Source organism: Octopus bimaculoides, chromosome 20 (genome assembly GCF_001194135.2).
Source record: "Octopus bimaculoides isolate UCB-OBI-ISO-001 chromosome 20, ASM119413v2, whole genome shotgun sequence".
In the NCBI taxonomy this organism is placed as follows: Eukaryota; Metazoa; Mollusca; class Cephalopoda; order Octopoda; family Octopodidae; genus Octopus; species Octopus bimaculoides.
In genome coordinates this window covers 23,627,317-23,640,687 of record NC_069000.1, presented here as the reverse complement: position 1 = coordinate 23,640,687, position 13,371 = coordinate 23,627,317, and the positions used below count along the sequence as shown (strand labels likewise).

Genomic DNA, 13,371 nt, shown 5'->3' with positions numbered 1-13,371 from the left:
CGTCTGATGCCTCTTATGCCCAACCTTTCTCTCAAGACGCTTACACTCTGTTGTGCATGCACACTGACATTACACATACAGTGAAGCATACTAGCTTCATTTCTTACAAGCCTACGCATGTCCTTGCTGGTCACAGCCCATATTTCACTGCTGTGTAGCATAGCTATTTGCACACAGACATCATACAGTCTACCTTTCACTCTGAGAAAGAGGCCCTTTGTTACCAACAGGGACAGAAGCTCTCTGAACTTTGCCCAGCCTATTCTTATTCTAGCAGCTATGCTCTTGGAGCATCCACTCCCACTACTGACTTGGTTACCTCAGTAACAGAAGCTATCAACTACTTCTAGATATCCCCACTGGCATTTGATGGAGTCTATTTTCTGTACATTTTTAGTGTATATTGTACCTGTGCACCTTCCACACACAAAGACTATTTTCCCAGTTAACCTTCCTCTGATATTGTTGCACCACTTATGTGTCCATAGATTACACAAGCTACATCTTGTGGAGTTTCTACCTACACCTTTACTACAGATTGAGCAGGGCTACCTACCTGAAAAGATTTGTGATTTGTCTGCTCTTCTACTTACTAAGACTTTGGTTTTTGCTAGATTAACTCTAAGGTTCTTTTATTCATTATTAATTCTCTGTATATTTTTTCCTGATTAACTAAGTTCTTTCAGTGTTTCATAACTTCAAAATGGTTTGTTTTATCTATGTTGTATTAAGTTTTAAGGGTATATCTTTAATATCTATTTTTAATTTACTTGTCTTATGATGATATGTTGACTATCTCATTCAATTTTGTATAATAGTTACGTGATAAGGATTCATGACAACAATGTTGCTATGAACTGATTTACTTACCTATAGTTGATCTCTATCCAGAATTGCATGAAAAGAAAAAGATGGTATTTATGCATATATAGATTCCACTCTGCCTACCACTCCTCTTTTGTATATCAGCAATAAGAACTTCCAATTACTCTAGCACAACGTTTCCCTCCTCACTCCTCTATATACTTCTTTGACGATATCTCTTCCTGCATTAAAGACATAGCTTTCACCTCAATTCTCTTGCAAGTGACCACCCTCTGTGACTTCAACACTTCTTTGCTCCACGCTCATCCTATATTGATGCTGCTAGTGAAGAAACCAAATCTTTTGTAGTCCTCAACTCTGCATTTAGTTTATTTTTCCTCTACATTCCTCCCTGTCTGATACATAATAAACTCCAAACATGCTTCATCTCTATCTCATCTGATCAGCTTTTGCTAATCCATGGCTGTTTCTGCATCTGTTGGGATGTTTGATCACTGTGTTACACTGTATTATCACAAATGTCCATCACATATCCACATATCACACTGTTAAAACCTCCAAGGTCATTACAAATACTAGGTCTCACCATCTGATTATATCTCCTAGCTAACATACATCCTCAACATAACAGAGACAGCATCACAAAGACTGTTCTTCCTCTTCAGCTCTAGAAAATACTTTAGTTCTAATAACAGCTAAATCTCAACAAAACTCAATTGAGAACCATGGAGAGTATTACTGACATATCTAGGACAATTCTGCTGCTGAATATGTCCAAAAAAGAGATCACCCAACTAATTGGCTTGGAGTCACTCACCAACATGCTTCAATATCTAGCCCACAGACATGCTGTCTCATCTACTTTTTCTACCATTGGTCTTTGTTCTTCATTACTGGTTAGTCTTGTGCCATCTCTACACAAACACTTTTGACTCATTTGTCTCTTCTCATCTTTTACATTGTGGCCACCTATTCTCCATCTTTGCCAATCTTTTCTTCCCAAAATACCAGCCTTCTGAAAATCTCTCCTTAGCATTTTTTTCTGCAGCCATCAGTTTGCAAGAGAAATATTAATTGTGTTGATCTTACTGATTTTGGAGGGCCTTGAAGGCCATAGTACAAACCATGTCTCAAGACCAAACCAAAAAAAAAATGATGTACAATGAACAACTGTTAAGATCTGAGTTCAATTGGGCCATCTCTGGGCAAGTGTTTTCTGTTATTGCCCTGAGCCAACCAAAGCCATGTGAGTGGATATGGTAGATGGAAACAAAGAAGCCTGTTGCATATATATAAGTATATATGTGTGTTTTATTCTCCTTGCCTTGACATTGTATAATAGCTGTAAACAAATGTCTCTGTCATACAAGTAGTATTGTCTATTTCCAATCCTCCATGGAAACTTGTCTATCACAGGGAAATATTATCTTATTTGTAAACAGATGAGGAATGGCAACAGGAAGAGCACCCTCTGGTATATAAATCCACATCAACAAAATTCCATCTGACCCATGCAGGCATGGAAAAATAGATGTTAAAATGATGATGTTATTTTCTGTTGGTGTGTTCTTTTAGAATCAGATTCTCTTAAATTTCAACTTGATGATACTACAATCACTTTTTTAAGGTATTTAAAAAATATTTGTGCCATAAATACTAATTCATATTTCTGTATTTGCTATGGAAGCACATTTTTTAGCAAGTTATTCTGTAATAATTTTGAATGCAATGTCAGATTTCAGTTACCTTACCTTTCAGTCAGTAGTTTAATGTTAGGATAGCTAATTTGTTCATAGTAATTACTTTCTTCTTAGCAATGTGTTCAATTATAATAGTAATGATATATAGTCTTCTTTGTTATAATAACAATGTTATATTCTTATTTGGTTATGCTGCATAATCCTGTGCAGTATCGTCTGGGACTTGAGCTTTTGTAATTTTGTTGTTGGTTTCTGATTTACCAATAAAGTATTCAGTATTGTTGATTCAGCGCTTATTCAGCTGTGACTAAACAGACCTGTGATCAAAGTGTTCCAACCACGACCATGTCTTTTTGGTCATCCAAGATTATATTGTCCAAAATGTTAATTTTTTTTTTCCAATAGTAGGGTGTGGCTTGAAGGGATTCTGCTTAACTATCATACGTGATCTGATCAATAAGTATCCAGACTGTTGCTGTGGTAATGAAGCTAAAGCACACTGAGTGAAGCTGCTTCTGCTGTTTACAGAAGTGATTGGAAGGAAGGTGTGTAGTGTGTGATTGTCGCATTGACCATGACAGAAAAAGTTGAACAGAATCTGCATCAAATTTTGCCAAAAGCTTGGTGATACCTGCTCAGAGGCCTATGCAAAGTTTTCATTGTTCTCAACACGATTAAGGAAATCTTGTGCAACTGAAACCTGAGTGTCTTTTTGGTCTGCTGAAAGCAATTTTGGCACAAACTTGGCAGACATGTGTCTCATACCCAAATCTTCAGTGATAATGGACTGAACTGAACTGTAACTAATCTGATAACTCACAGATGGTGATTCGACGATTTCCTTTCACAGCCGCACGCACATCTGTGATGTTTTTCTCAGGTCAGTTCTGCTGGTTGCGGGTCTTCCAGAACATTTGTCAATATTTACATTTTTTTTGGCCATCTTGGAAACGTCTGAGCCAATTGTACATTTGTGTGCTGCTCATACACTCCTCTCTATACACATTCTGCAACTTTATGTAGGCTTCTGAGCAGATCTTGCCATGACAACTTCCTCTGTCATAGTCAATGCGATGATTACATGCTACACACCTTCCTTCCAAGCACTGCTGTAAATAGCAGAAGTGAGCTAGAACGTTAAAACTTAGTGCATGTGCGCAGCAGAGTTCACAGTCAATCTTTGCCAAGCAGCTTTGCTCTGCATGCTTTAGCTTCATTACTATGGCAACAGTCCAGATACTTATTGATCAGATCTCATATAGAAGCTCCTTGGTGACTCAAAATATTCACTGCCTTGATGCAGGTAGGTAACTGCAATGCAAAGTTAATCTTTGCCATCACCAACATTTGGTAGTTTCTGGGAATGTTTTAATTTCTTCTTATAGAAAAAACTTGTCTGATGAAGATTTTGAAGCCATATGGCATTGCCTGGAATGGCTTCTACTTACAAAGAAAATGCAGCAACGGTTATCCAAGAAGCAGGTTATAGTTCTGAAACCATCTTTCAGCTCTGTGAGTATTTGTCTTCTCTTTTTATTTATTTTCATATTAATTTTTATTGTAAAATTTTCATTTTCTTTTTGTTTATTGACATTGTTCTTCTCTTTTTACAGATACATATAACAGTATAAGCTAATTCTTACAAAATCATAATAATTTATAGGGCCAGTGCTGAACTCTCGTTCAGCTTTGTGCACATGAAAAATGTATCTTTTCTGTATAGGTTGGTGGTTTGTTGCAAGTAGCTTTCACTTTGAAACAAATTTAATTCAACACTGCAAACCTACAAAAGACTACAATGTCTACAGTTGTTGAAGTATACATGGATGTTTCACCCAGTTGGAATATTTATATTTCTCAATACAAACTGTGTGTGCACTATTGGACAACACCATTTGTTGTTCAATCATTGAAGTTAGTCATCATCAAACCTAGTTCTTATACTGGTGATTGCTTTGGGAATCCGGGTACTGTAAACATCTAATTTTGGTCAACAATTAGAAACAATATAGAGCAGAGGAAAGTTTTTAGAGTTGCGGGGAGCATGACAATCTCTCTTGTGCTGGTGCTTTGCTAAATGCACTCAGTATGATCTGTAAAGTGATTGGCAATAGGAATAACATCCAATCATTAAAACCTGCCAGATATTGGATGTAGAAGCAAGACATGGCTCCCCACCTGCCTGAGAGGGCAGTAACTATGAAGAACTGATTCAGTTCATGATGATCCATTAAACCCATGCCAGCATGGAAAAGCAGTGGTTTCAGGTTCAGTCTCACTGCATGTACTGTGGACAACTGTCTTCTACTATAGCTCTGGGCTGACCAGAGGCTTGTGAGTGGATTTGGTTGATGGGAACTCAAAGAGACCTGTTGCATGTATGTATCCTTGTCTGGACATCATGCGTTAGTTATAAATGAACATTGCATCATACTAATGATATAATTTGTTTCCAGCTTTTTATGAAAAATGTCTGGCCATGGGAAAATATTACCTTGTTTGGAAACAGGTGAGAGTTGGTGACAAGACAGGTATCCAGCCCTAGAAAATCTGCCACAATGAATTTTGTCTGATTCATATAAGCTTGGGAAGTGGACATTAAAACACTGATGGAGGTGATATATATATATGTGTGTGTGTGTGTGTAAAATTATGAAACTAGTAAACTATAGGCTTAAGTAATATTTTAAAATAATTTGTTTTTAGGCATAAAATAGTCTAGCTGGTGCCATTATCTTACATGCCACTCATATTTGTCTCCTTCTGGAAATCTGTTTCCATTCCCCTACTCTCCCTCTCTCTCTCTTCATATGTTTATCTTCATCTACAAATTTTCAAAAGTTCAAATTCAATATTTCACCTATACAATGTCTCTTTCTCCTCCTCTGTATTTCTGTAAGTCTTGAAAGGCTGTGGCATCCCACCCTTCTTCAGACAAGACAAAATATATAAACATTTCTTATATTCTTTGCAGATGTTAATTTCCAGCTTGACCAATGTGTCCCAAAATAAATTGAAGTACTCCGACAGTGTAATAGTTTGCTGTAAGTTGTTGTTGTCATCTCCAGCCTTGTCCTGCCTTTTTACCTCAAACATTGAAAACATGGTAAGTATCAGCAATATTCTTTTACACAAATATTACTCAGTCCCATATAACCAATTGTTTATAATCTTTAATGCTTTAGATTCAGTGCTTCTGCGGCAAGAAAATGATGAGATTGAAAGCTTGGATGAGCTCTCAGAATACTTTACATTTGGACATTATTATTGTATGCAAGCAGTTTAGTATCTGGCAATTGTTGCAGAATTATTGACATTTGAATAATATATATAGCACATACAGTATGTGGTATAATAATGTTTGCATTATTAGAGCTGCTTATAATTCATAATTTTATTTTGTTTTCCTTGTGTGGTGCTGTTGCACATCAGCAGATAGACTGCACTATTTGCATATATACCACAAATCAGCCATCGCGATCCATTCTGACGTGATTTAATACATAGTGCTGGGAAGCTGAAAAACAGCAAAATATTGATATCCACCGTTCTCAATCGCTTACAGGGAAAGTTGTCTTGCCTTGTTTGAGGTATTTAGTGTTTTTCAACATTTGGCATCTTAAAGGGACATTTCCCATGATGCTGTCTTGCAGTCAAGGAGCTCAAACAACAGTATGTAGGCTGACCATACTCCAACATTACCTTCAGGGTACGGTTGATTATATTGGCACCAAATACTTGACTGGTTATTTTATTAATCTTAGAAGAATGAAAGGACAAGTCAGTCTAGGTAGGATTTGAATTCTGGATGTAAAGAGATGTAGCCAAATACCTTAAGACATTTTGTACAATATTCTACAGATTCTGACATCCACGGCCTTCTGTGTGAGTTTGTTTGTCAGAAAGTATATGAATGTATATATATGTGATTGTCTATGATAGCTTTATTGTATAAGCGAGTATATATGTGTTTAGATGTAAGAAGTAGTGTGTGTGTGTGTGTGTGTGTGTGTGTGTGTGAGAGTGAAAAAGGGCAAATGCTAAAGTGCTTGTATATAAGTGAATCAGATAATATGGTTTAAAGTAACATAAATCTGTTTATTTTTTTTTACTTCAGGCTAACCTTTTGTCTGCTGTCAGCAGCATAAGTCTGCAACAACTTGCTACAACTGGTCACATGGAGCAACATATTGATGACATGTTAACTAGTCTGATTAAGTCTTTCTGTGACTGTCAAAAAATTAGTTGTAACCAAGTCCAGGTAAAGAGGCTGACTTATTCCTTCTTTGCTAATGTTGTCATTACTTCAATCAACTTCTTCATAATTTCTACCACAACTAACACCACCTCTCTACCACCACCTCCATCACTGTTTTTCTTTCCACTAGTACTACCATCATCACATCATTCTTAAACCACTACCAACACCATTACTTCTACCAGTACTACCACTATCAGCACCACCATTTCTTCAACTACAACACCACCACCACTATTTCTTTTATCACTACCACAATCATTACCTTGCCACTGCCTTTTTTTGCCCCTGCACGACTATTATCACCATCATCATGGTTTCTGTATTATTGCCCACCAGCAGCAGTATCACAATTGCTATTGTTTCTGTCATCATCATTACTACTGTAAAGGATTATTTACAAAATTACCACACTCATGTCAGTATGATAAAAGATGTGAAACAATTTTTTTCACATTTTGTGCTTTCCTTTGCTGAAATGATTATGACAATCAGCAGTTTACTGAACCATCTCTTTTCAAAATGTCTGTGTTCTTTGTTAGAGATAATTAACATGTTTTATATTTCTTGCACCATGTTTATATTGGGTTGCTTTTGATCATTTTGATATTGACGTATTGCTGGAACAAATACTTTTAACTGTTGGCTGTTCTTCCTACCCTAAATCAATCACAATATAGGAGGTAGAAACGTCTTGTCAGCTTGTCTGACACATTTAGAATTATATTAATAAATCATTCCATTCATACATACTTAGGGGAAGCATAGATGTAAAATGGCAGGGAAAATGTGTGGCAATGTATATTAACTGCATAATGAAATCCATGCTGTTGTATGTGTATGTGGTTAACTATATAATTAAATCTATAACATGATTTTCATTTGAGAATCCAAATGAATACTAATCATTCTCAGTGAATGGGAATGGAAACTTATGTATTGAACAATAGGTCAAACCTGTTGCCTAGTTTGACACCTCTGTTTGGTCCATGAATGTTTTTGTTGAGGTCAACTCTCTGAAGCATTTGGACCAGACTCCAGTTCCCTATTTGCCTACTATTTTTCTGTACATGTTCAGCTATATTAACCTCCCCAATCTGGGAGAGTCTACAAAGGTCTTTGGATGCTGTCCCTCCTTCACTGATTAACTGATGAAAAAAGACTCAAAGAAGTCAATTGATATTATCTTTTCAGGTGCTCTAAAAAATAAAATTGATTGCCTTCAGATGAATAAATATTATAATCTGAGATCCATTATCTTAGAACCAAATCCACATGGCTTTTTTTATTGCTTATCATTTAAAATGTCAGAAGTTGTCATGTCATGTGATATCAAATTAGATGAGATTGTTGCTAGGCTAATGTCTAGCAACAATCTCATGTTTAAATCTGAGTTGTGGAATGAATAGTGTGTCTTCCAGTGACTTTTCTCTCTTGATACAAACCTGTTGATATTGCTATGTGTAGGTATTTTTATCTGAGCCAAATTCAGAGTATAAATTCTTTCTTCTTTTGGGATAGATGTCACTATTTTACAGTATATATTTCATGATTGAGTGGTTAGCAAATGGGACAATGCAAACATGTCAATTTACTCCCTAACTACTGGACTTATGCTAACATAGAACTTGTGTTATAAACTAAAATAGATTTTGTCTGAAAGTGAGGAATTATCATTTTTATACATTGATTCATTCAGACTATTGTCCTCATCAAGAATTAAATTTAAGGCTTCTATTTTCCATTAGTTATGGGACAATAATATAGTCACTATTTTCTTTTCATTGCTTTTGCAGATTCCTATGATTCCCTGTTGCCATCCATTTTTTATTATGAGTTTCAATTGGGAGCTTGAGTCATAGTGAATCATTCATTAGCTGATTACACAATCATAGATACTTCCCTTATGGATGCATTGCAGTTACTCTCTTGATGGAGCTTGGTGATCCTGGCCATTGATCTTCTGGGATTCTTCTGCTCATAATCAATGTAAGAAGCACTGTTGGTTCAGTTGAGCTCTTCCACAACCTCTTCACACTCTACCAGGCTGCAGTCCAATGACTTTGCTGAATGGGTGCTTTGCCTTGCCAAAGGGCAGCTGTAACTATGCAATATAAGTATTAGTTAAGGGCAATAGTTTATTTAGCAGGTATGAATTCAGTCTCTGGTTTAGTGTATCTATCTATATACTCTAGTTTAAGCAGAATGAGCAAGCAACATCAGAACTAACTAACAACTAATATCCCAAACAGGGACAATGAAATGAGAACAATCTATTCCGCCATGTTCTGAATAAAGGGTTTAGTTTGGAATTTCAAGAATATTATCAAATTCAACAACATCCGAAGAAAGCTGGAGGGCACAACGTAACTTTAACAATCAAAATGAGGAAATTCATTATCATCATTTTAATGTCCACTTTTCCATGCTCTCATGGATCAGATGGAATTTGTTGAGGCAAATTTTTCTGCTGACAGATGCCCTTCCTGTTGTCAATCCTCACCTGTTTCCAAGTAAGGTGATATTTCCACATGAATGTCTTCATGGAAAATTGGAAATGAAGAACACCACTTGCATGACAGTGACACTTGTTTTTACAACTGTCATGCAATGTCAAAGCAAAGAGATGGCAATACACACACACATACACATTTCTATATACATGAAATACTTATTTCAGTTTCTGTCTTACAGATCAATTCACAAGGCTTTGGTTGCCCTGAGGCTATAGAATACCTTTGCTCAAGGTATCAGGCAGTGAGACTGAACTTTGAACCATGTGGTTGGGAAGCAAACTTCTCACCAAACAGCCATATCTACAAAATTAGTCTAAATAAATCAATGTATAATAGTTGTAAATAGTATTTAAAATATAAATGATTTTTGTAAAACAAGTTATATCCCTGCCCAGTTTCTTGAATTTTCATTCTCAAATCAGATTTTTTTTCTTCTCTCTTTACAGGTTCTTAAGTTGTTCTGCAATAAATTATTTCAATCTGTACTAATTCTCCGATATAAATGTCAACACCGTTCTGATTACAACCACATTTCATGTTTACTTGATGAGATGATAAAAAATACTGTTTTTAACAAGTAAGTTGAGGTTTCTTTTTGCAAGAAAGTTTGTTGTTTTCATGCTGCCTTGAAAAAATGCCTTGTAGTTTCATATATATTTTTTTTTTTTTTCAGAGATCAAAGATTGTTTTTCAGGAAATTTCAAAAACTGAGTGCTGCAACTAATATTTTAGAAATCAAGTCTCGGCTAAGTCAGCTGTTTACAATAATGGAAGAAGCTATTACTAGAACTGTAAGATATTTATATATTCATTTTAACCCTTTAGCATTTAAACCAGCTGTATCCAGCCCAAATATTCTTCCTGTTCTATGTTCAAACTTGCCCAATCTGGCCTCTCACACCTACCCAACATTTGTTATTCTAACTGTAAACAACCACATCATTGAAATCTGAAAGCTACAACATAATACACAAGTAATTCAAAATAATGTGAATAAATAAGCTTTACATTTGACAGAGTAACCTGAATGCTAAAAAGGTTAATAGACATATTGTGTGGCTAGGAAGTTCAGCTTGCAACCAACATGGTTCTCGGTTCCCTGTGCAGAATCATGTAACAGAGTTTTCTGTCCATGTTGTTTAATACTTGGTGAATGAAATGTTGAAGATAGAAACTGTACAGAAGCTTGCTTGGGGTGTGTGTGTGTGTGATGGTGCCATGTAGACACAGTTTGCTTCATAATTATGTGGTTTCAGTTTCTCTCTGACTGTTTCACTTTGAGCAAGTGTCCTCTGGCCTCAGGTTGTCCAATGCCTTGTGTCTGAAATTGGTGGATAGAAACTTAATGGATACCCTTTGTGTATATGTCTTCTGCTGGCACCATGCAAAAAGTACTTGTGCTGGCATCACATAAAAGCACTTGTGCCATGTTAAAAGCATCCAGCACACACTGTAAAGTGGTTGGTGTTAGGAAGGGCATCCAGCCATAGAAACCAAGCCAAAGCAGACTGGAACCTTGTGCAGTACTCCAGCTTGCCAGCTCTGGTGAAACTGTCCAACCCATGCCAGCATAGAAAGTGGCTGTTAAAGGATGAGGATGATTTTTATGTGTGTTAAAGGATGATGATGATTTTTATATGTTGAATTGAGGAAGCGAGGATATGTCATTGGTTTTCTTTGAAGTGGAACCATGATAAGTGCAAGAGCTGATTAATTAATAAACTTTATCTTTTTATGATGTTCTTATCCTTAAATGTTCATTGTTATTTTTCCTAAAATTCCAATTAGTGAAGATGGGTTTGTGGCTTATGGTTGAATTAGTATGCTGTTTCTTCATTCTTTGTTTTCCTTCAGTTGTATCTCAGTCCAGATATAAAATGTGGAAATTCAAAATATAATCTAAAAGAGCTTTTGACTCTACTCATTGGAACAGACACATATGCCACTATTGCTGAGTGATATTAACACAATGTTATTTATAACATATGTAACATTCAGCAATGAACAGTCATATGGGGTTGAATCAAACTGTTTTAATAATAATATATATATATTTTTTTGTTTTACAAGTTATGAAAATGTCAACATTTGAGTAGTGTTTATAAATGTGTGACCAATATTTAGATCAGTGGTTCCCAAACCTTTTCAGGCTGCCGGCCCCTTGACACCTAGGCCATATTCCTAGTGTCTCCTCCCCACTCACCATCACAAACATAGGCCATTTTCTGCAGCAAATTCAAAACAACAGTATTTCACAAATAAAACTTAACCTAATTAACCCATCATTTTGTTTGCTTGTTCATCTAGTGCCCCAGTTTGGCCACGCCATTATTGCTGTGACTTTTGAGCAACGTAAATGACCTTGTTTCAGTTGATTTTAGTAGACAATAGTTATTACAGCTACTACACTGGCTTTACAAAGGCCATAATTTGTTCCAACAGTCTAGAAAAGGTTTCTTTAAATTTACAGAGCCTCTATCTTGACAAAGCTAAACTGAAAATATGAATAGTTCTTAACAAGTTTTTAAGCAAGTTTATTTTTAAATTCATTCATTTGATGGAAAATATTGTGCTTATCTTCTGTTTGTTATATTTCCTTGATATTCAGGACAATGAAGCATTAGCAGTTGATTTCAGGGCTGCTGTCTTGGATTATTTACCAAAACTTTTTGCTTTATTTATTGAAGGAGAGACGTGAGTTCTTTATTTGACATTATCTACAAATCTTTTATGTATTTGTGTGGGAGATAGAGCCTGAACCAAAAGCATTGAAAATGATACCAAACTTAATGCAAGACACTTTTATATCTGAATCTTGCAGCAATGTGTTTTAGTAGATATCAAAGAGAATATATATACTTTTTCATTTATACATATCCTACAGAAGTAGTCTCTGATACTTTAGTATCAAAAGAATTAAATGAATTGGTTATTATTTTATAATGCTCACAATCTATATAGATTGATAAAGAATAATGTTACTTAGCTTGGTTTTTTGTTTTCTTCAAATTATGTTGGTAATCTAGTTTAAGCATTAAAACTACTGCTTTCTCAAGTGTTGTGAGCTGATGTGGTTATTTTCAAAATTAATTAAAATACTACATTGTGTATTTCATTAGAAATATCATTAAAGAATATGAATTAAATAAAACATGTCATTTGTGGAAATGAGATGAGATGTTGTATTGGTCATGCTTTTCCCTAGTTATTAGTGATGTGATGGGAAGTATCTTCTAACTGGAAATAACAAAATTACTGATTCAGATTAGATAAGAAAACATTTTGATGATAAAAATAATAAATAACACAAAGAAAGGACATTTAATAAAAATATTATGTCTTGTGGATTTTGTTTTTTTTTTCAAATAAGTCTCAAGAAGCAGGGCTACTCCTCACTCCCTCCAAGATTAAGTTTAATGTTATTAATATTTGTCTTAATATTTCTCGGAGACACAGACATGGCAGCATGTTAAGAAGTTTGCTTCCTCACTACATGGTTCTGTGTTCAGTCCCACTGCATAAAACCTTGAACAGGTGTCTTCTATCATAGCCCTAGGATTATTATAAGAGGTGTGGGTTTGATTCCCAGGTGTACTAATACCTATTTTTTTCCAACATGGGAAATATATGACTATTTCCTATTGTCAATTTATACAGTGAAAACTTACATTTACAAAATTTTCACTCATATCACCATTTCTTAACTTAGGTAGAATATATTAAATGCATTCCTGGCATATACAGGGGTTGGACAAAATAATGGAAGCACCTAGCATCATAGCATCATAATTTTGAAATATCTATAAAACCATCAAAAGCTTGTTTTTATGTTTTTGATTTATTATAAATGTTGCTTAATATGTTTTGCTAAAATTGCTGCTTCTTTTCAGATATCATTAGAGAAAGGTAATTAAAATTCATTAAAATGACAGATCTATTAGACTTTCAAAGAGGTCAAATTGCTGGTGCTCGTATGGCAGGCGCTAGCGTAACGAAAACAGCTGAAATGTTTGGTGTATCAAGAAGTACTGTCTCAAAAATAATGACAGCCTTTGAAAAAGAGGGAAAAACC

General features: G+C 35.3%; 1 protein-coding gene across 1 annotated transcript in view; it reads left to right on the top strand.

Annotated features, from left to right (window-relative positions):
• Positions 1 to 13,371, top strand: part of LOC106879453 (unhealthy ribosome biogenesis protein 2 homolog) — a 60,673-nt gene that overhangs the window by 2,565 nt on the left and 44,737 nt on the right. The window contains exons 3-8 of the mRNA XM_014929012.1: positions 3,911 to 4,037; positions 5,500 to 5,631; positions 6,643 to 6,786; positions 9,746 to 9,876; positions 9,973 to 10,090; positions 11,908 to 11,993. Of these exons, the coding sequence (XP_014784498.1) occupies positions 3,911 to 4,037; positions 5,500 to 5,631; positions 6,643 to 6,786; positions 9,746 to 9,876; positions 9,973 to 10,090; positions 11,908 to 11,993 (738 nt within the window). The remainder of the gene's footprint in view (positions 1 to 3,910; positions 4,038 to 5,499; positions 5,632 to 6,642; positions 6,787 to 9,745; positions 9,877 to 9,972; positions 10,091 to 11,907; positions 11,994 to 13,371) is intronic.